Consider the following 24,638-nt stretch of genomic DNA (forward strand, 5'->3'; position numbering starts at 1 on the left):
ATGTTTGTAATAGTAAATCCTACCTTATGTGGCGCCATGTGAATTCCGCGTTTCTGAAAGCCCCGCCCCTTTTTTAGGCCTGCCCCCTCTGACAACGCAGAGGCTCCCAAATGAGTAAAGTTTTGTTTTTGTTATCGCCGCCAGTACTGTGAGTGTTATCAGCAATGGAGCGTGAATGTGCGCGCACAGTGAAATCCGCGCAGATTTTTGTTTTTGTCTTTGTTTTTGTGCCAGGCCCCTCTGACAACGGTGACGCCAGCAAAGGCGTGAAAGTGGCGCCCAGTGAATTCCGCGCTTCTGAAAGCCGCGGCACTTTTTTTTTAGGCCTGTCCCCTCTGAGAACGCCGAGGCTCACAAATGAGTAAAGGTTTGTTTTTGTTAGCACCGCAATTACTGAGTGTTATCAGTAATCCGCGTCCATTTGTTTTGGGCCATGCCCCTCTGACAACGGTGACGCCCACAAAGGAGTAATGTAAAGTGTAGTTTGAGACGCCCATCGCTGACAGCATAACGCCAACGCCCACAAGGGACTACTTTACCCCTAAGGTTCTTTGACCTTTCTAATGTATATGGTAGCCAGCTGTATAGCCTATGTCCATCTGCTGTAACTCCCCTTTACAATGCTGTATTGGGTGTTGTGATTGGTGCTGTACTTCTTGAGATTACCCGCCTCAAAGGTTTCAGCTCTCTCTTTAAAATAGTAGTATAGAAATATATATATATATATATATATATATATATATATATATATATATATATATATATATATATATATATATATATATATATACAAAAAAGGAGAGAACTCTGGGTAGGTTTCCAGTTTAGGTGGACAGCAGCCCCTGTTCGAGCACTCTCAACACCAGCGACACTCTAGATCTGCTCACCTCAAATGTCTGTTTTTCTATCAAAGTTTTTAAGCATAGGAGTAGCCCAGTGCTGTCCACGCCGAGATAGAAAATGACAAAGTCTTTTGTAATTTATACAGCAAAGTCTTTAAGCATAGGACTATGCTTAAAGACTATGCTGTATAAAAACAGAAATTTGAGGTGAGCAGATCTAGAGTGTCGCTGGTGTTGAGAGTGCTCTAACAGGAGCTGCTTTCCACCTAAACTGGAGAACTACCCAGAGTTCTCTCCTTCTTTTTTGCATAATTTATGCGTCACTCTATGCCTGAAAGAGTTTTGTTTTGATATATCTATCTCTCTATATATATCTATATCTATATATATATATATATATATATATATATATATATATATATATTCTAGTCGGATTAATTTCTTCCTGAAACTCCCGTTGCCTGGACACTAGTCCAACCAATGGACACAACCCAGCACACACAGCTGGAACCACCGACAAATCACCGCTCACGCGGAACACATGTGGTACAAGGCATGCACTGGTTAATCGCTGGACGGCCCTTTAAAAAGCCAAAGCCAGCGCTCCCAAGCAGCTCGTTCAATCGCGAGTCGCCAAAATGCCAAAGCCTTACTCGTTTCCTTAAAGGCAGGCCCTGCAAAAATGTCCCGAGACGCGCCGGTCTGACTCCGAAGCCTCCCTAACAAGAGGCAAACCCCAGGCTTCATTCCACGAAGCTCTAACGCGAGTGAAGTGGAGCCGGTGGCGGTCCCGCTAAGCAGGGACTTGAGCCACACCTTAGCCCCCTTCCAAGAAAAGGTAACTACAGACCTGAACAGCACAATACTTACCAGCACTAGTCTGAAAACAGAAATACAGAGACCAGCACCAAAAGTCCAACAGCTTGATCAAGTCGCAGAAAAAAACGGATTTAGCGAGGTAAGGTCAGGGGTTATGTTCCACAGGATGTGGGCGTGGCCTGGAGGGTAGGGATGGGAGCAGGGGAATTTTTAGCTTGAGAATGTCTGTGTGGGGAGCTGTCGCTCACATACGTAAGGACTGTGACGGGGAGGACTGACGAGGAGTTAATGGTGTGAGTGCTCTGTGGAGGGTGAGTGGTGAATGAATAAAGGTTGATAAGTGTGTGAGTGCAGGGTGAAAGTGCCTTAATTCATGGTGATTGATTGTGTAGAGTTCAGTTGTGCACAGTAGTGTGGCATAGAGTTCAGTGGCAGAGAATGCACTGTTGCAGAATAGAGTGTTGTAAAGTGCAGTAGTGTAGGGTGATGTATAGTGCAGTGGCATAGACCAGAAAGAGGCAACATAGAGTGCAGTGGCGTAGAGTGCATTAGCATAGAGTGCAGTGGTGTGGCATAGAGTGCAATGGCATAGAGTGAAGTGGTGTAGAGTAGATTGTTTCAGAATAGGATTAAATGGCGTTGAGTGGAGTGCTGCAGGATAGAGTACAGTGGCACTGAATAATGGCGTAAAGTGGAGTAGAGTGCAGTGGCATAGAGTGCAGTGGTTAATAGTAGATTAGAGTAGTGTACAGAGAATTGGTTTAGAATGCAGGGGCGTAGAGTGCAGTGGTTCAGAGCAGAGTGCTTAGGCATAGAGAGTATTGGCAGGGAGTGCAGTGATGCAGAGTGAAGTGTTGCAGAGTGGCATAGAGTGGAGCTGAGCAGAGTGGAGTATCCTAGATTGAAGGGTGTAGAGGATAGTACATTTGCATAGAGTGGTGCAGAGTAGAGAGGCATAGAGGGAAGTGTCACATGGTGAAGTGACGTAAAGTGGAGCGATGCAGAGTGGAGTAGAGTGAATGGGCATGGTGTAAAGTAGAGTGCAGTGGTGTGGAGTGGAGCAGAGTGGAGTAGAGTGCAGTATGCATGGTGTGGTAGGACACTGCCATTACAGACAGTATATTTTCAATTGAAATAACCATTACATTTGTACAAACTTTTAGTTTTACTAATAAAACTACAGCTCACAAATTGATGTGGAAATGGCGTCACCTAGTGCATTGATTTGCTCATATTAAAGTATTTGTTTCCAACACACCTCTGAATTAACAAATAGGTGCTTTATTTGTGCTTTGCTAATTCCGATATATTTTTAAATACTTTCACAATTCACTTAAATGTTATTGTGTGCTACAAAAAAACCCTTTTTTGTTTACCCCCCTTATCCAGCAGGCTTGTCACATAAATCCTTTCACTTTTAAGTTGAATAAAGAAAATTAAACACCAAATTCCCTTGAAAGACAGAACCTGACATTTGCCCTCTGTCTTTTAATGACCAGCAAATATGAAAAGATCTACAGGCCTGTTTACAGAAAAAGATGCTCATGAAAGAATCCAAAGAGAGGTAGTGTGAAAAAGCTTTACTCTGCAGGATGGACAAACTGAACCTGGACAGCATGAAACCAAGCCAGCAAATAGAAAGACAGAAAATGTCAGTTACAAACCATAATTCCAGTGTTGAGCAACGGGTGGAATGCATTCCCAGAGAGGTTTCTGAATATCCCCAAGCTGTCTTTAGCAAACCAGACGCTGTCTGGTGGACATCGACCTAAAAAGTAAACCTCTTCACGGGATCCACAGCCAATGAACAACTGGTATTTTTGCGGCCAATAATGACATGGTAACCTATACATTCCAATTTCAGCACACCTTCCTGCCACTAGTTAAACATGCTTTCGTCTAGCACTGGCCCTGCACCATGTAATGTGACATAATACATATCTGTTAAAGGATTCATTTCTAAACCGAGAACTCTCTATTTTAATTCTAAGCATGACTCAACATTTTCCAATGTGTCTTCAAGTCTGTTAATAGCACTGCACTTGAAAAGAAATAATGGTGGCAGGGAGACCGCATTAAAAAGTTTGAAGACCCCTGATGTAAACAAAAATGGAATCGGCTGTAATACGTGGAGCAAACAGACAATTGGGTCTGCAACACCAAAAGAGCAGCCCTGTCCAATACATCAGTTGGGCAATGGTTTTTGAAAGACAGAGGAGAGCCTTTAACTGTACTTGATATGCTTCAACTGTGCATACTTATATTTATGTTATGTTATATGTTCTCGTAGAGCGCACTGCTGCCCCAGCAAAGGGGTGTCCCGGCGCTAATGGCAGAAAACTGCACAGCTTGTAGCAGGGAGACAGCCTACAACGGAGGGATGAGGAATGTTTTGACAGCTTTACGGAATGTCAAATAGGTCTTTAGGCTGCAGATGTAAATAGGGAGCGCATTCCAAAGTTTTGAAGCCAAAACATGAAAGGAATGCCCACCGGCATGGACCCTCCTCACCCGAGGGACAACCACCAGATGCTGTCCCATAGAACGAAGTTGGCGGGAAGAAATATAGTATGTATGCAGATTGTCCAGAATACCTGGGGAAGAGGAGTTCAAGTTTTTAAATGTAATACATAGGGCCTTGAACTCTAAGCGTTTTGCCACAGGCAGCCAATTAAGGTGATAAATGGCACTAGATGTAGTACATCTCCTCGGTAGGCCAAGGAGAGTTCGAGCCGCGTTATTCTGGACCCTTTGCAGTCTGACAATTTCAGACCTGTTGGCCCCAGATAAAGAGAACTGGCATAGTCCAGTCTTGACAAAATCAAAGCCTGGACGATGACCTGCCTAATAGGGGATCAAAAAAACTAACAGTGGTTTGAGCCCCCTCAGTATCCCAAAACAGGTCCCTGCCACCTTCTTAGTCTGGGTCTGAAAGCTAAGGGTGGTATTGATACATACACCTAGGATTTTTCCCACCTGTTTAGGGGCAGGTGCCAGCCCCAATGTGGCAAGCCACCAATGCTCACTCCACAGCTCAGAGTCTCTCCCTACCAGCAGTACTTCAGACTTACTGGCGCTCAGCTGGAGACAGTTGGCAGTCAACCACTCCGCGATTGCCTCGAGATCACTCCGAAACTTACAAGTGTCCCGAGTGATATCGGAGAGTGTGACTACCAACTTAGCATCGTCTGCATACAATACTATCGTGAGCCCTCTGTTCATAGCCACCATCGCCAGTGGTTGAACATACAAATTAAAGAGGGTAGGGCTCAAAGCTGAGCCCTGCGACACCCCCTGTTTGGTGGCAGAAACCTTGGGTACAAAGGGGGAAGGGGGTGGCTACCTGGAAGGTCCTCTCACGAAGAGAAAACAAACCAATCCACAGCAGAGCCCGATATGCCCACCTCTTCCAGCCGCCTCAACAGGATCTGGTGAGAGACTGTATTGAAAGTAGCACTGAGATCTAATAAAATCAGTGCCAATGTACGACCCTCATCCAGGGCCCATCTCAGATGTTCAGTCACAGCAAGAAGAGCAGAGTCTGTGCTGTGACCAGGATGAAAGCATTTCTGAGAGGGGTGTAGTATATTATTTTCCTCCAAATACCCCATCAGAGATCTTAGAGACCCAAGGAAGGAGGGAGATGGAGTGGAAGCTCTCTGGTTTGTCAGTGTCCAGGTTTAACATGGGAACCACCCTAGCATGTTTCCAGGGGCTGGGGACAAGAGGCAGGTGATTAATTTATCTCTCTATGGCTGAACAGAGGAATGAGCACAGGTAGAACTTTCACAGAATATGCCGACTTGAAGGTCTGTCGGGAGCCAGACTTGACTTTGCTGCAGAGCACGGACAGCTTCTCTTGGGAAATTGGAGGAAACGTGAACAAACTGCACGTCTTACAACCTATACATTTTGTGTGCTGCACGTATTTTCTGTCAGAATTCACCAGTTTAGACAGGATTTGAAAGTGGCATGCATATTGCATTTGGAAGAAACTGCACAAACTTAAAGAATGAACACAATGCACTCTAAAAAATGTGCTTGAGGCAACATAGCTCTGCCTTGAGCTCTACCAGAACCCGTGGGAATAAGCACACTTGTTATAGCCTTACAATCATATCTTTCCAACAACCCACACCAATTTATATTTACAGCAAGCATGAAAGTAAGTTACTTTGTGAAGTATAATTGGATTTACTGAACTACACTATGGGTGGGGGATGGGTCATTCAAGGCTTACTCGTGCGAACCGCCTGTGGTTAGCGTATTAGTGACTTGAAAATGCCTTTAGAATGGTTAATTGAGGGGTCATTGACTTTAATGTGGTGCCTGGTGTTGCAAAACCACCAAAAAGCATCCCACAAAAGAACATTCTAGCATGCTTATTGTTGGTGAATGTCGGTAGAAGGACCCTTTAAGATATCAATTGGAGACAACCGTGTTCTTGAGGAAAGCTTTTGCTATGCCCAACACCCTGTTTTCCCTTTGTGGGCTGTGAATAGCAACTCGTTTTTCTATTCAAAAGTAGTCCAACAGATATGCATGTACATTCAACTACATGTTTGTAAATACATGTGGCCATGCACTAGCCTGGGGGTCATGATACATAAAATACGGTCGGAACTGTGGTGCTGTAATCGTTCTCTAGCAGGAAGCCTCACCCTATGGCTATACTCATTATCCACCAGACAAAACTAGCAAGCAGGGTCACCCTCATTGCATAGACCCACACTTCAGACATAAAGGGAGAGAGACACGCATATTGGGTATTAAAAGTAAAGACCTTGGTACACCATTCGTGCACAACCTCTACGACTGCTCAGCAAGCATGGTAGTAAGGGCTTGTGGTAAACAACTTTGCTTACTTACAAGTTGCTTAGCAGCAGCACAAAGTGCCCTCCGTCTCTGCAAAACCGGGCCCCAAAGCCGACGCGACTACAAGCTGGAACCCAAGAAGCAAAATGTGCAAAGCTATGAAACCCACTTATAAACAAAAAAACGAGAGTACCCAGATACCGACCACTGGCGCCATTGTGACTCAATCACAGCCGAAAGGAAGAAAGCCGCGCGCACATGTGCAATGCGGCCCCCACCCGTGCGGCGCACCGGGGGATTGCCCGGTGCCCGCAATGGCCAGTCCGGGCCTGAATGCGGTAGTTCAGAGAGCTGGCAGCACACATCAACTAGGAACCGATCTTGGCTTCCAGGACCGATTATTTAAGTCGTCAAACAAGACAGCGTTAGTTGACTCCTGGATCTTTGTAAAATTTTGCGCGTATGACAGAATTGTGTCTCAGCTAATGCTATTCTCGTAGGGCGGTAAATGTTAACAAATTGTTACTTTGATCATGTTTGTTTGCCATTTTGCTGCTTCTTTTCTAGAAGAAATGAGGCTTCGCAATGCAAAGAGCATGAAAACAGTAAATAGAACACCTACAACCAATAGAAACGAGAAACAGTTAATTGACAAGCACAAGGACCAATAAGAAGTGAACAGGTTAAGGCGGGATGTAGGTCCTTTTAAGATAAATGAAATACAATAGATTTCACAAGCACAGTGCAAGCACTGTGCAGGTGAAACCTAAAAAAGACTAGCACACAGAATTGCTGCCCTTTCCCCGCATGCAGTCCCTCTCTCTGTTCTCACTGTAAGAGCAGAGAGCTCACCCCTGACTGACATCAACTCTGTTGGAGCCACCCACCAGCATATCCTGCATGACCAGTGGCTGACACGAATTATCTCGGTGTGTGGAGCAATAATGCCACGCACATGCATCTGCCAGCTTTGAGTCTCTGGATAACTAGTGGAGTGCATCACTCCTCTGAGGTCAGAATAGTGAAACGCTGGGTTTCCAAACCAGTGTTCTTGATATTCGCTTCATATTGCAGACATTAGTAACAAGAGAATTAGCAACTGCCCTTTATAGTTTGTACTCTTTTTCGTGTATTAAAAAAAACATATGATGTACTCGGGAGGAACATGCAGCTGCCTGCTTAGCTAAAGAAGAGCCACCAGGGTTTTTCTAGCTGCTGGACAACTGATCTTTTACCGCGTCTGTAATGCTTGTCCATTCAGGGAGTTCATGGGAGGAGTGTGTAAGAAGAATGCGTCCTGGAAGTTCTGCTTCCAGGTTATTAATCTTCCTTTCCAGTTGTTGGCTGGAGATCACATCAACACAATTGACATCTGAGCTCCATTTCCTACAGATATTTACAACTTTTTCCAGCTTGATATGTAAACTGCCTGCCATCTGCTTTGTGAAGCAGTTGCTGCTCATGTTTCCAAAACATTTTAGGTGTTTGATTTGAGTTTTTGCAGAGGTGGATTTACTACCGCAATGTTTTATTTATGTATAGTTTGCGGAAACATGTTTCTACTACTGTGCAGTCATTCAAGGGGTCAATAGAAAAAGATTTGCGTTCCATCAGCCAAAAAAAAGGTGTATATACACAATTCTGTTAGATATGGTGCACTATACATGTTTAGCTGACTTCTTTTGCCTAGCTAAATGTTTGTTGATTGATTGAATGATCTGTGTGATCATGGATTGTTTATAAATGAAGAAGCTACATATGAGATTTGAAGAGCTAATTCTTGTACAGGGAGCTAGTATGACTGGCCTGTCTTTGTATTCTAAAGTGGGCAGACAGGAGTACGTTCAACCTCCTGCCTCAGCAATGCTAAAATATTAACACCAAAGTCTGTTCTATTTCAGAGGAGGAAAATTATATTCTAGATCATGATAGCCAAACCCATCCCATGCAAGAGGCCCACATGAAGTATAGAGAGCTACCGATTGACCACAATTATTACTTGAGTATATCATCAGGTCAGCATCAAATAGAAATGTCAGATTTTATACCTTCCATTTTTTTTTATTACCTTTGTACTCATGAATTAAGGTCAACACCTCCAAGTCATGTAACGGGATTGGAATGGAAGGGAAGATGCAGGGCACAGCCTTTTTCCACCCAGATTTCATTCCTCGTCTTTTTTGGGATATTTCTAGTTTATTATAAACCCTTTGGTTGCCATTACCTCTCCTCGCACTACCTACTTATGATCCCATGTTTTGGGCATTTGGTGGCGAATACTCCCCTCTAGACATAACCCTAACCAAAAGTTCTCTGTGTTCTGAACAATTCCAGTTGCTTGCTACATGAAATCATGCATCATCCATTTTATCTTAGGTAGAGGCATTAACTAGTTGCTGTCACTTTGCAAAATATGCAGCTGATCAAGCACCCTATTCTGTTTGTCAGCTGATGGCGAGGTAAATCTTTTTGGGCAGGCTTGGCTCTTTGTCTTGGTTATTTAAATCTGGATTGGAATAGGAATCTTTCCTCAGTCAGAAATTCAGGAGTTGAAGTTGCCTGAGGGCATCTCATTGCTCCAGATCAGATGCACAAACGAATGTCTACTTATGACATGTTCTTGAGACCACTCTGTAGCAGCATTGGCTTCCTTGTTCACATGCGCAGGCAGGAGGAATGTCCAGCCTGGACTGATCCTCTGATTTTATTTGACATGGTTAAAGCTTATTTTTATTTTCAGGACCTTTTGAAATCTCCATCACCCAGGTGTGAAATTCCACAGATGCAAACAAACTTCTCTGCCAGGAACTGGGCTCCAATTACTGAAGGGGTCAGCTAAGGGCGAGCTCCCCTAGCCTTTGGAGCAGCTTTTCAGTCGCATAAAATCAAGGTTGAGATAGTGTGAAATTGTTCCCAGGCCTTCCCCAAAGCAGCAGCAAGAACTTTTTTTGGTTTTTGTCTTTCACTCCAGTGAGCTCCCTGCTGGGAGTGGGTCAAGTAGAGTGATTTAAAGGATAAAACCACCATGCGACTGTTATTCTATTTGATCATGGATCATCATAAAATATCACCATTTTTTGTTTGTGGTTTTTCAGGACATTGACTCCATTCCTATTTCAGGGTTATGCTTTCAAGCAAAGCAACCCTAAAGTCTCGTCCGTCACAGGAATCCAAAATAGTAGCATCAATGGGAAGCCTGGTTACTTCCACCAAAGCTTAAAGATGTCCACCACCATCATGCGCCAGCCCTCATGCTGCTTGTGGATCATCTAGTCTTAGGAAGATCTCAAGCACAGAAGAGGAACAGGAGCTGTACACAGGCATGTACCCTTGTACAACTGTGGCTAATTTCCTTTCATTCCTGAGTCTATTGTGTGGAGACTCACTTATGAAGTTCAAATGCTGGATCTCTCAGCCCGAGGGTCGATTAGGTGTGAATAACAGTATATGAGCCAAGAATATAGACGGCCCTTGGGTAAACACTGTACTAGAGGTTCTGGAAGACTATCTTTAATAATTCAAAACGTGTACAAGTAATCAAAGTCTAATAATTCCATTGACGTTCTCATAATGCCTTACCTATACGCTGTCAATTTCATTTAAATTACATATTACTAAAGGAAATGGCAGTTTTCATTTTAAAAGCAAGCAGTACAGCTTGGATGCAAAAATGTGCCAAAGTGTTGTTTTTGTTGTGCACCTCATAGTTTAACTTCAGAATTACATTTGATTTACCAAGGGATCATTTGGAATTGAACCAGTTGTCTTTTTAAAGTTGAGCACATGTAACTGGGTCCTGATAAGCAACTCTTAGTTAAACAGATGTCAAGATATTCATTGTCCAATGCAAAAGAAAATGGAAAACTGCAAAATGATGGTTTTACTACCACATCTATTTTAGTTCCTTTGTGGAATATAATCGGGGATGATGGTTAGGGATGAAGTTGTGGCATTGCTGAATCTCTTGAACCAAAGCGTACAAAGGCACAGGCGACTGGTAGCTTCGCTGTTTCACAAATAGCCAATAATGGTTTCGAGGAAAGGGGTCTCCTTTACAGACTTTTAAAGACATCCAGTTATTTAGAGGAGCCCTGTAATGGGGTGTCTGCTAAGAGCCAGCTGATAACCTCTTCTAGCTTCCTTGAAGCTTTCCCTTCTCTTTTGTAGTGGGGGGAATGCTTTGTTGGCTCTGCTGTGAGAAGCATCTTGCTGGCAGGCCAGCCATCTCAGGACTGCCATTGACATCAGCAACCCCACAACTACTTAGAAGCAGCCTCTAGTTCTCTTTATTTTCCACTGTGACTTCCGTGAAAGGTCTGGAGTGAGAAAACAACAATGTCCCCATGCAATGGGAGGAACCGCCTAGAACATCAGGAAAATTATTTTTTATTTGGTACAAACAAACAAAAATCAATTGGGCTTCCCTCGAGAAGAACACCAGCCCATGTCGGACTGCAACTTTCTTGTGTGAATCTTGCAGTGGCTCGAGTTAGGCTGAAACTTCTTTGCTCTGTGAATCCTGCACTGGCCCTTGCCTGGCTGCAACCGTCCTGCTACATGAAACCTACTCTGGGTCTTGTCGGGCTACAAATGCTGCGCCACATGACTCATGCACTGGCACAGGTTGAGCTCCACTGCCAGGCCATGTGTTTCATCTGCATCAACCTAGATGGGCGTGACTGCTAAGAACTCTAAGACCCCCGCCCAAGGCTCGCAGAATGGCATCCATCTGCTCACTCTAGTCTATGCATGACAAAAAAGTGGGCTGTAACCTGCAACTGCCGTTAGGACAATGTGCTCCTGCAGCTGAGGACCTTGATGCTGCAATGCACTGAGGTAAGCGTGAGAATTTGAGACCGCTTCATACCTGCTTCAACACCAGGGTTTAGAACAAGACTGAAGAGGTTGGGCATTTGAACTTGTTTCATGCTCCTGCCTCAGCTTACTGGAAGCCTGTCCTAAACGAGTGGGTGAGGTCATGGAGAGGAGGGCAGGGTGCGGCATGCACAGGGGAATCATGACCCGGAGTATTGCCTTCTAATCTTAAATTAGGTTGTGTGGTATGAGATTAAAACTACTTTCTTTATGAAAAAGACAAGCACTGGGATTGAAAATTGTGTCTGCTTGTTTGTTGAGCTTAAACGTTGTTACTCTCACATTACCTCATTGAGAAGAATGTAACTACTCTCCCCCACTACCCCAAGAGTCAAGAACGGAAACAGTTGTACTTGGACCATTTTACAGAGCCTTCGTCAACTGGACCCAGGACACCCATGGCAAAGGACCTAAAGCACCAGAGATGGAGCCCAGTAGCCCTATCTACCCGGTCGCCCCCCTGAATGGGGTCTGATAGTAGGGTTTTAACACTTACTTAAAGTTCCCAAACCTGCCTGATGTTAACATTAGCACACATTATATTTAGAAAATGATCATCACACGATATTGTTCTACATACTAGAGGGGAGTCCAGAATAATATTCCTTTTTTTTTCTTCTCTCTCTTATAGTTAAGTACGAAGAGCTGTATTGTTTCTCATTTAACCCAAACCTGGATAAAGAGGCTCGGGAGCAAGGCTGGAATTTCATTGATGTTGGCGAAGAGTATACCCGAATGGGGATCCCTAAGAGCCTGTGGCAGATAAGTGATTTGAACAGAGACTATGGAGTGAGTACAGCTTGATTTGTAATCAGTATACCTTTCCTTTCAGTGCATACTTGGAAGACTATATCCACTGATGTGTTAGCTGGGATATTATTTGCAATTGTCTATTGATATACTTCAAACATTATCAATTATAATAAATGTAAATGTAAATGTGTTGTATTTGTAAAGCGCACGGATTCCCACATGACAGGGCGTCCCGGCGCTGCACTCATACCGCTGCGAAACCCTTCCTGGCTTTTCCATGTGAAATGTCCACTCCTGGGCACCCCCAAGGTGAAGCCAGGCAACCAAGCGCTGCTAGGGCCGTTGTGGAGATTAAGCAAGCTATTGCCCAGAGTCACAGAGTGGGACCCATGATTAGACTAGGCACCGAAGCGAGAATTATCAGGTCCGGGGAGATTGAGTCCAAGAGCCGCCGAGGTGGGAATTGAACCCTGGTCCCGGGCCAGACCTTTGCGACAGGGTCTGCCGCTCTAACCATTGAGCCATGCTTCTCCTCAATAATAATGATATTAACATCTAATGTATGGCGACACAAAATAATAGTGAAACTTTTCTGGGTCTCTAGAGTTCTATTCTGACTGCTAAGCGAAACCATTTAATGACTAAGTGATGGTTACCCTGGTGTAAAGTACATCATGAAGTCAGTGACTGTAAACCTCTTATTTGAATATCCTCTTCAAGCGTTAAGAGAGATTGAACTATATTGTGTACCATTACTTGTACAGCAGTGTGGACTCGGATTGGCCTCTTTGTTTTGCTAACATTATTTATGTTTAGTTTTAGGTATCTTGTACAGCACTTTTATGTCAATTACCTTAGCACACTGATTGCATGTGACATTAGGACATTGTTAGCATGTAATGTACAAACACAAGTTAATGTTCTCCGTCAAATGCTTTGTTTGGTACTAAGAAAATCCTCATCAACATAGCTGTTTACATTCGTTCAAATAATATCTGCTGCATGAACTGTGGTACCAGCTGAATCCACCGGTGGAATAAGATTCACCTCAGCCGCACAAATTAAATATTTTCCTGTGTCACTTCAGAACCTAGATGCAGAATTTTATTCAGAAATGGTTCCAGGTGTTCTAGTGCTGTAGTGGACTTTAAAGTTCAGTGTTCTGCTGCACCCACCTCTGTTCAAAAGCGTTTTGCCTGGCTCAAGATGCAGGGGATAGAATTGTCAAGCGGTGGACAAGACGTTTTCAGAATTCTCTCCATGCGCATATTCCTTGCTCCTCATGTATGGTCTTATGGAATATCGAAGTTATTTTGGTGTCTTCTTGTATACAGCATCTATTTGATGATGTTTATTTTCACTCTACCTGGATCACTTTAAAGGTTATATGCTTGACCGACCGCGTAAATCAGCTGTTAAACACCTGGACCATGGCAGTGCCTTCAATGATGTGTTCACCTATGTATGTATTGTAATTTGTATAGAACAATCCATTTAGAGAACAATCGAGGACTAAACACAGTGAAAAATATAAAATGGTACTAGAACATGCATAGATATGTTTGGTATAGAGGCTTAATAAAGGAAGTATTCCTGCTTCGCTTGGCCCCACGGGCAGAAGGAGCAGGATGTTTTGATGCCAGTGTCAGATGAAGTGCTCCTTGATAAAATTACTTTTTTCTCCTTTCTAAAGTGCAGTGGAACCTGTACTAGGTGCCTCAACCCCATAGGAGGGGTTACTCTTCAAAATGGTGTAAACCAGTACAAATTGCTGAAGCTCTTCTTGCTATCTCCTTCATTGTAAAATTGAATGCTCAAATTCAGACAGCTAATAATGTGACGGAAACCTACATACAAGGAAGAGATTATTGTGCAATGCATTGCTTGGTTACTGCATTCTATTAGGTTAGGAGCGTTAAAGCTAACGCTGAGCATTTGGAACTTGCGTAGGCTATTAGCCCTTCAGTCTTACAGTGCATCACTCATCAGATGCTTTTGCCACTCATTTATCAGTTAGGGTCCTCTCTTGGAGAAATTGAATGGTTGAAAGACTGCTGTTCTAGATGACAGAGAAATGTATTTATGGATGGATGAAATACCATTTGCTCTCGACTCCTGAGGGCCCCAAAGGTTGGATTGCGGTGGCTTTGCCAAGATTGGATGAAAGTGATTGGCAGGGAGATTGAGGTCGAGTGTCTGAGGTCTTTCTGCTTCAAGAATGCTCTGGAAGGATGACTCGGAGCTGATTCATCTGCTAAGTGATGACATGCTAAGAGGAGGTGCTACTGTAGGACCATGGAGTTGTATGCCCCCAAAAGCCCATGTACGCTTGTAGGATAGTTCAAGAACTGAACAGGTGGATTTATGCTCTAGTAACTTCTAGCAGATCGGTTGTATATTTAATGTCCTCTGTTTATGCCTACACCTTTACTGTTCATTATAGAATTTACTTTTAGTTACAAGACGGAATGCTTTCAGACTCTGGAAATGCTGTTTGACTGGGTTGTCAGTTGGATGTAGTTCATCTGCAGATCCCTTTTTGCATGGAGTCTGTTTCTTTTGTAATAAGTCTTAACATTCTATACCTTGTCTCAGGTGACACTTTGAGGCTTGCGGGAATGCCCGAGGATTTAGCCAAGTATGGCTTCAAAACTTAAAACCCAAATTACAGATTTTAATCTTGGCAAATACTGTCGGCTTTCAAACAAGGTCGATGGACCTTTGCCACAGTGATTGAACAGAGCTAAAATAAAGTATAAATCAGACATATATTATCGACATTTAGACTCTTAGATTTTCAGTCAATGATAAGAGGTTGAAAAGATTTCAATACCTTTATTTAACTTTTAAAGATTAGTATTGTTTTTGGCATTTTATTGAGATAAGTCAGTTTACAGAAATCAATAAAGAAATGTATTAGTGAAGGCATAGAAACAAACGCAGAGTTACATAAAGGAAAATGTCACTAAACTGACTAATGGATCTATCCTACTTTAGGTAGAACCCATAAAGAGTTATTTACAGAAAAGAGCAAAGTCAGAATAAGACGGAACTTCCTATGAAGGGTCATTCTCGAAACTCGGTAGAGTTCGCCACAGTTGCAGCAGCAACCCTCAATATTAGAATGATCTCTGCAGTAGCATTGATCTGAAGAAAGATATAGGCGAAAGGAAATAAGTCACCCTTAGCAGTAGTTGTCGCTAACAGACAAAGTATAACTCTCCAGCAGAAGAGTTGTAAGGCAAGGAAAGTGGATCTACCAGCATCACATTCGGCCATTCTGCACTAACTATCTAGGAAAACACTTTAATATAAACGGAGAAATATTCTAGCAAACATTATTGGGCATTGATCTTTCTAATTCAATGGTATTCTCCCATCCGATGTGGTCGTCAAGCTTCGGGTGTCTCTTCCCTCTATTTTCACAGTAAATGTTCATGCCTGTACACTGTTGCAAAACCTGTTACATGGAGGAAACTTCTTATGAGAACCTTCTTACCTAAGCTAAAGGATGCTACATGTGTTTCAGGATGGCCAGTTTAGAAATAAGTAGGCAAACTAGCAATGTATTCTATTGAAGCATACATAAATTGTCTAAATCATTATTTAGCAAACACAGTGAGATTCTTTGTATTAAGGTAAATGATCTAATATGCGGTGAAGAAACGGAGTGTATCACATAATAGGAGTCCGCTGTTTCCTAAACAAGATACCAGTGATAGGTAAATGTTCTAAATAAACTTCTATTAAGCTACGAACAAGAGTCAAATGAAAAACATATCTGGGGCCTAAACTAAATATGAACGTTTAAGAATTATGGCATGGTATAAAAAACAAATTCCACATGTATTTCATATTCTAAACAGTAAAGTACATTTTCCCTATGCTATTTAATTATTAATAACTATTTTGTGCATTAATTTATACGTTAGAAAGGTTTCTTTTGCATTTTAATGTGGACACACTTTTCTCCATGCCATTTCTAAATGAAAACATTTCTGCAAGCTTCTAAATGCATTCTAAAAGTGAAATTCTAACATGGTTTGTAAGTGAAATGTGAATTTTTAACCGATTTCCCTCAGACTCAACAGCAACACAGCATGTTAGGCCCATTATACTGGGCAAATTTTGGGATGGAAGTCCCTGATTTACATGCATACTTTTATTGTGTATTTACTTACCTCCACCTTCTTGCTCTCTTGTGTGAGATGTGAGCCTTTTTTGTTATATTAAAGGTATTGTGACATTCCCGGATTCCTGATTGGCAATTCTTGTTATTGGAACTGTGGATGGTCGCAACGCATGGGCTCCTCTGCTGCTTTTTTATCTTTTCATCAAAACTACTCTTTTGTTTGCTGTTCAGTATTTTGAATATCTCTACTTCTGGAAAGGAGTAGTCCTGGACTTTCTGGCAGAGAAGCCCCTCCACGGTGCTGGCATGCCAGTGCATGCTGGGTGTCCCGCTCCCTGTGACGTGCCATTCTTTGGGTAGTTTGATGTCCTTAGTACATTCCTTGCTTAAAAATGGCCATTGGTGTATTTGACATTGACGTTGGTCATTTGGGCAAATTTGAAAGATAAGCAGCTCTTTGAAAGTGCAGTTACTCCAGTGGCCTCCGCCATCTCCTGCATGTCTAGACTCAGCGGAAAATCATACGAATGCACAAGCAAAAATAACTTGCAAACTGCTTCATGCCCTTCCAGAAACAAATGATGTGCATGTCATTCAGTTGATTAATCACATCGGGCCCATCCTTAGATTGTCAAAGGAGTGTATTGTTCCACATAAGTTGTGCAGAAGTTACGACAGTTTTTTTACCTCAGTTCAGGAAACTCTCCCTCACAGTTTTAAGTAATTAAGAAAATTATTATTTAGTTCTTCAAGTTGTGGCTTGTGGCATCGCCTGGGCACCTCTTTTGCTTCTTCTTCTCCTTAATTAATTGTCCCACTTGGATGCTGTTCAGTCTATTCTATTTCTCGACAACCAACAGTCTCTAGGGTGATTTTGGGTATCATGCATTAAATGTTATCACTGAATGAAGCAATTCAGATAAAATACGAATGAATTCTGATATAAACTGCATGAAATGATTTCTTGATCTCACGACTTTTTATTGTTTGAGCATTCATTTTTCAAAATAAGTGTATTCCAGAGAGCACTGAATCTAGATTGCATTAATAAGCAGTGTCAAAGCAATGTGTCTTACCCAACAGAACCATTTTTTTTGTTTAACCATTAACTACCCAGGTTCTGAGGGACACAGGGTTACCCCTTTTCTTTAATTACAAGTTTTCAGGTGTTGACCTGCGAGGGTTTTTCCTTCACAGAATTTGTTTTTTCCTATGTTACTAGCTACTAACTGAATGTCAGATCACGCCCAATATGTCAGAAGAAGAGACCCTCTCTTATAGCGAGGACTACATCGCAAGATTGATACAAGAGCATGGAGCATCTAATTTCCTCCTAGGTGTGGACCGAACCTCGGTTGATGCTACACTGAACGAAAAACTACTCAAAATAGAACGATTAGAAAAGAAATTAATCAGATCACACCTCCACTGGCTTGTCCTAACAAAATATCTTTCATCAAACATAATTCCAAAAGGGCTGCAGGTCAGAAACGAGCCTGCCATATTCATTGATGTGCCTAAATTCAGGGAAGGCTTTAGTTTTGTGGCTAACAACTGCTCCAGGCACTGGATGGTGTTAGGGGTGGAGACGGCATAGAATACATTAAAAAAACTCACACAAGAAATAGCTGAATTGAAAAGAGAAATTTTGTAGGACAGTGCGCTAACCAATGCCAAAGAGGCCCTGGAAAGCGCTGAAAAAGCACTCTCTGAATTTAACACAGTGACCCTGTTAGACCTGTCTGGATTTTTTGCGCAGTCCCTCCTCATTATTCTTTATTTTGTCCCCTTTTTGCCCCTCACAACCTTAGTATTTTTGTGTCTACTACTTTTTTATAGGTGTTGGTCAAGGGGATAGGTGTTCTTTCTTTCCCCCCATAATCTTTTACCTCAGGCCCAGAGGCCTGTTCTGACAGGAAAGTTGGCACCACTTAAAATGGTTGCCACCAACTGCCATAACTGTCACACTCAGAACTTGGCCATAGCCTAGCATAGGGCGTTCTAGAACCTTCTGGTCCATTCTGGACCCTTGAAGGGCAGCCTATAAAAGGCGGAATGCGGGGCAGCCATTTGTCTACCTGTGGAAGTCAGCTGGAGGACAGGTGGTAGCTAAGGGTGGGAAAAGGTTAGACTTAGGGTTGACCTCCTGGACTGGGAAGCTGCCTATTTGGTCCAACCTACTACTCCCCTTTTAGTTACTTGTCTTGGCCCCGCTGTGGGAAGTTACTGGAGACCCTGGGCGCCCAGCTTACCCCTTGTCTAACTCATATAGGGGAAGTCTTGAGGAGAAGGAGACTGCAGCGCTGCGGAGTGCAGTCCTCTGCCCAGTGAAGGGAATTCTGTTGTGATTTCCTCAAAACAGTGTAGGGTTAGACCTTGTGGCTCTCATCCTTTAATTTGGCCCCAATATCAGTCTGCCCTAGATTCAGCGCCTGTCCCCTTATTTAATCATCCCATAGGGCGCCCCCTCTCACCTGCTGTGGAGCAGTGGCCAGGAGAGATTGGCGCCGGACTGTGACTGAGGTGCTTTGGAGGTGAAGGGTGCCAGACTTACTGAGGCAGCGCCGCCTTGGCCGGGACCCCTGGGGCACCGTTCGCGTCTGGTAATAGCACCCCCCCCGGGATCCACTGAGCCGGTGAAGCCTGGCGAGGCTTTCCCTCGTATTCGGGACCCCGGGGGCGCCTTCCGCGTTATTGACGCGTTGCCTGCAGTGACCCGGTGGAGGAGGAAGTGAACGCGCCTACGCGCATACCCCGGCTGAAGCTGACGTCCCCGGAAGGAGGGGCACCGAAGTGGGCAGGCCCGAGAGAGAAGCGTCTCCTCAGGGATCAGCCGTCGTGAGAGGCGGATCCTATACGGGCGTCCCCGCGCATGTCAGCGGGAGTAGCAGCTCTCGCCGGTCAGCACGAAGGAAGAGCGCCGACTGCCGCTGCAGCCAGAGCGTGTGTCCCGCCTCTCCCCTCTGCTCACACGCCACAAGGAGAAGCTGGCCGAGCAGAGAGGGGGAACTGAGGGGGCTTACTACCATCGTTTCTTCCCTCCACTCTAGCGCTAGGCAAGAGGAGCTGGCCTGAGTGAGGAGGGGGGGGGGAAAGCGCTGTGAGGCGAGAGAGCCTTTTCCACCCTCGTTTTCCCTGGCCATATCGGTGGTGAATTCCACCAAGTGACTGGCGAAGGAAGGACCCAGCAACCAAATAAACTCAAGTAAGGAGGTGAAAGTACAGGGGGAAGCAGCGCTAGTGCCTACAGTAAGGCAAATAAGACACTGGTCGTTTTCAACCCTGTTTCACCTAGGTTGGGGAGTAGAACAAAGGATCCTGCTGATAAAGTGAAGGAATTAACTTCTCATAGAGTTTACTGGTTAAACTGGACTTCCCCACTGAAGTCAAATCTGGTTAAAGCTGGGTTCTGATTAAAAGTTTGGTTAATGATAAATGCTGGAAGCTGATCTAATGTAAAGTGCTGATACTGCCTCTTTGAAAGTCATAGGAAGTCATTATACCAAAGTTTAAATAATTATTCTGCTTAATGTGGTGATTTGTTATTTTTGAAAGTGCCATTATTGATTACCTGGCAAATGTAATGTACCTTGGAGTCTAATTGATAAATTGCTTAGCAGTTTAAAAGGTAATTGCTGATTCTAAAGTAACCTGAAATGTTATAAGCTATATATATTAAGAGAACAGAGTATATTATTTTTATAAAGCAGTACTTATTTTTCCACATTTTTGGTGTAGTGTTTTCTTTTTGGTGTGCTATTGCGTGGATTTACTCTTGGGTGGTCTGCAACCTAACACAGTGCCTCTGAGATATATGTCTTGCCCTAGGCCAGGCTACCCCAGGTTCTAACAGACCCTGAATAGGAAATTGGACAAACTTGCAAAGGATATCCGAAACTACGACAAAAAGTACACCTACCCATATCTAGCTGACGAAAATTACCAACAAGACCAGCAGGGATTCTTTATGAACAGGAGCAGACAAGGACCAAGACGCTTCAACACCTTTTCCGATTCATCTGTTGGAAGTGGCTCAGATTCTGAACAAGAAGGGCCTACAACCAGCAGACAAGGCCTCCAAGCTCCAAAACAGCAGCATTTTTTAGACCAGGGCTACCACCAACCCAACCGGGGTGGAAGTACCGAACAAGGTTGGGCCCCCCAGAGAAGATGGAAATGAGCCCCGAGAGGAAACTCACGTGTGAGGTTCTACCAACCGGAGAGACACGAGGAGATTTCCACTCGGAGAACAAACATACCGATGGTAACACAAACCACACATCTGACCGCAGCAGAAGCAGTATGTGTGGCACCACTCACAAAATGGGCGGCTTGCCCAAACAACACAGGAACAGAAGCATCAGGACTGATGGCATCAACTTCAGCGGAACCCAAAGGGAACAACGCGGCCACAACCACGCCAATCTTGATAATCTCCACATCAGCAGAAACTGAGGGGAACAACGCAGCCTCAGTCACACTTACCCGGATGGCATCTACATCAACGGTCCACACCGATACCCATGTCAGTACCACATTTGGAGCAACTGAGAATGAGCTGACCAATCCTGCTCAAGATCCCCAAACCAACATGGACCCAACAGGTCCAATCATCAACCTTTCGAACCATACAATAAACCCGGCAGAAAGAGAGGTCTTGAGCAAGGGGCTCTCCTTCGTCCCCACACACAGACCAGACCCTTTTACAACTAAGCTAGAGCTACAAAAGTTCTTCCGAAAAGTAAGGCTGAGCTACCACTTTGGCAAGAACAAATTCACGCCTAAACAGGCAGCAACACCATTCAAACCACCTTCCTCATTCACGCCCGGATCATACTGTATGAGTCAACGCATACTGGCATTCGAGCAGGTTGTGATGCAGGAGGTGATGTAATCCCTAGAAGAGAAACCATACATTAAACACAAGGTCACCAAAGAAGAAAAAATGGCATTGAAGGAACTACGTGAGAACAACTCCATCATTGTGAAGGCAGCAGACAAGGGTGGAGCAGTGGTGTTACAAAACACACAGGACTACGTCTCTGAAATCGAACAGCAGCTTGGGGTTAGAGAAAGCTACCCTAGGGTCCCTCAAGGGATATAGTTCAGGAGAACAATCAGTTATTCAATGTCAATTGCGGAGAAATTAATTAACCAAATGTGTAAATCATATAATCAAATTGTAAACACATTGAAACATATAAACATATAAACAACAAAACACAAAGGTGTATATAAAAAGAATTTTATCAAAAAGTTCATTAAATCAGCAATAAATCAAAAAAGCAGGTATGGAGATGCTGGTATAAATGACGTGATAGTACAATAATCAATACCACAGCAAAACCTAAAAAGAACATCTATCTCAGAAAACAAAGTGAATCAAACACTGTAGAGATAAGATGAAGGTCGACGTTTCGGTCTCTTTACAACAAATTTATCGAGACCATCCTCAGGACTGATGACATTAAAACACTGCTGTAAGCTGTGCTGTAATCTGTAACATAAATGTTAACAATTACAAATCTAACGTAATTAAAAACCAAATTACTCCATACACCCATGTGACAAAACTAACTACAGAAAAACGTGACTTATTCGAACTAGACATGACTTACTGTGTGACCAAACTGACTACAAAAAAACACAGAACTGGCTCAAAATAAGCAGACACTTAATACAAAATACAAGACAGAAATCATCATATAACTACATTCTAATGTTTCCTAGAAGGCAAGTACATTACTTCAGGTTTGTGTCACCTGACAACAGCTAGTCTTTTCTAATCAGTACAATCGGTTGTACAGGTATTATTGGAGCCCATCTTAACTTGAGGTCGCGAAATCATAGCAACAAAGATGCTAATGCTGAAGTCAGCAAAGATAATAAATTAAAAAAGAGAATTTTTTATAATAGTGCATCCATGAGTCAAAACTGAATTTTGCACCAAAATTATATCATCATCTTAGCTTCAGAATACCCAACAAGATAACCTGTACACGCTGGGACAGCACAGTTATATACAATGTAATTAGGAATGATGTAGATGTTTCACAAACATACCAAATGAACTGAGATACCACAGTATTGGTCTCAAAAAGGATTTTAACGTTGTCACCCGGTAAGTACCTGCATGAAAAATCACGTGCTTAGTACACATATCGTGATCACAGGGTGTAGAAAGTAAAATTGAGTATGACGTAGGTACCTATGTATAGAGCATAGCCGTCCCTCAGGCTAGAACGCTGAGAGTATGATGATCGATCAATTATAGATGGCTGAGGGCTCGCAGGAATGAATGCTGCAAATTTAGATATATAAAGAACAAGCTATGAGTTTCATATATCTCTAGGGCATTTACAAATGGATTGTTGACTCGGTTACACCCACCTCCGTGATGTGCAAGCCAGGGATATGAGATCCTCTTATTATCCGATATCTGTATCCACGCACACGTAGTCTACAGAGAGTAAAAATAAAAACCTACTTAGCAGGGCGTAAGATTTCAAGCAATGCCTAAATAGACACGCCATGGGGCATAGCTACCTTTTAGGTTGAAGCAGTTGTCCAACTGGTAAACACAGAGCGCTAGGACACTTCGTTGCTGAGGTTGCTGAAAAGCCAATATATGACAAGGAATCAGCCTCGTAGTTTATACTCAGAACAGAAGAGCGCTGTAACAACAAGCCCTAACTAGCGCATACAGCTTACCTGGAGTATGGAACACGGTCAAACTTAATTTGGCTGGAAACACGGGAAAAGCCGAGTGGAAGGCGGCTTGCCGACCTCCCTTTTTGAGGCATCGTTTGGAGCGCGAGAGAGGACTACGCGCATGTCTGTTAGTACCAAGGGTTTTCGGCGCCATCTTGGAGTGGACTTGAAACGAAGTGGGGACTGAACTTTAAATGCATTCAAATTTCGGCCATGATCAATATTACCAGTGGATTTTTATAAGAAAAAAATTGCTCAGCAAGGGGCGCTTATGTATGTAGACCATCAAAAATGCAAGAAACTTTCCAAATTTAAAACAAAAGTGACTAGCCATGAAAAAATGTAAAAAGGTGATTTGCGTGCACTTGTTTAAGTATGCACTATGTAATTATAACTTCAACAAAAATATGGTAAGTAGGTTGGTGAAACATCAACATTTACAGTATTCAGTACAAAAAATAGCATACTTGAGGGTCAGCAAGTTAGAAAATCTAAACCCTATATCGTTCTGAATACACAGAATTAAAAGTGCACATTTATCAATGCATCCAAAGTAAGATGTAACCAAAGAATCCAGATTTAAGACCAAGAATGTTGTCTTGGGTAAACACGCAAGAGCATGCCATTCTGTGGCAGTGTTCAGACCCCTTTTGACCGTATCAGTTAGGCAGATTAATTTGCCTTCTCTTAGTGAGAGGATTCTGTCAACATTATTCTGGCGTGCATTAGGTCGAATAACTTCCAGCACCCACCAAAGCATGTCGGTTTCTTTATGCCCTAGTTGTGAATAGTGTTCAACTAATGGGGCATTCTCCTTCTTACAGCGAATTCGTGACTGATGCTGTAGAATGCGTTTTTTGATGGGCTGTATCGTTTTGCCCAGATAATGGAGTGAACAGGGGCATTGAATGCAATACACCACATTAGTGGTATTGCAGTTGGAAAAATTCTTCGCAGTAAATTTAATGCCATTAATCGTACATGCTTTCATGGTTGCTGTAGTTGCACAAGCCACACAGTTGTTACATTTGTGGTGGCCAGTTAAGGGGACTAGTTGTCTCATGTTGTCTACGATATTATCTTGTGTAGTATTGTCATATGCATGGATCAGTCTGTCCTGTAAGTTCGTTCCACGTTTAAACGAAAAAAGTGGTTTCTGTGCAAATTCAGGTAAGAAGCGAAGTAGGCTCCATTGTTTGGAGACAATTTTCTTAATCGCATTAGAATGCGTCCCAAACGTTGAGACACAGACTACGTTGACTTTCTTTTGTCGATTATTCACAGATAGTAGTGCCTGACGATCATTATACCACGCCCTTTTCATGGATTTTCTTAGTAACCTTGATGGATAACCTCTTAGTCGGAGTTTTTCTTTCAGTTTACGGGCTTCACAAAAGTAATCATCCTTATATGTACAGTTCCGTCGTAGACGGAGAAACTGTCCAAAGGGTAATCCATCTTTCAGGGCCTGGGGGTGATGACTGGTGTATCATAGCAGAGTGTTTCTAGCTGTTTTTTTGGTGAAAAGGCTCGTGTACAGAAGATTGTTTGAGTCAACTTTGATCGTAATGTCTAAAAAAGGCATTTCAGCTGTATCTTGTTCCAAAGTGAACTGTAGATGAGTGTTCCTGGCATTGAGCCATAAATGAAACTCAAGGAGCTGATCAGCAGATCCTGCCCAAACCATGAAC

At 43.1% G+C, this 24,638-nt stretch overlaps 1 protein-coding gene across 2 annotated transcripts in view; it reads left to right on the forward strand.

The window, feature by feature from the left end:
• MTMR7 (myotubularin related protein 7) overlaps positions 1-24,638 on the forward strand; it is a 243,050-nt gene that overhangs the window by 53,033 nt on the left and 165,379 nt on the right. For both annotated transcript variants that reach the window (XM_078678126.1, XM_078678127.1), the window contains exon 4: positions 11,983-12,140. In XM_078678126.1, coding sequence (XP_078534252.1) covers positions 11,983-12,140 — 158 coding nt within the window. The remainder of the gene's footprint in view (positions 1-11,982; positions 12,141-24,638) is intronic.

Source organism: Lissotriton helveticus, chromosome 2_2 (genome assembly GCF_964261635.1).
Source record: "Lissotriton helveticus chromosome 2_2, aLisHel1.1, whole genome shotgun sequence".
Classification (NCBI taxonomy): Eukaryota; Metazoa; Chordata; class Amphibia; order Caudata; family Salamandridae; genus Lissotriton; species Lissotriton helveticus.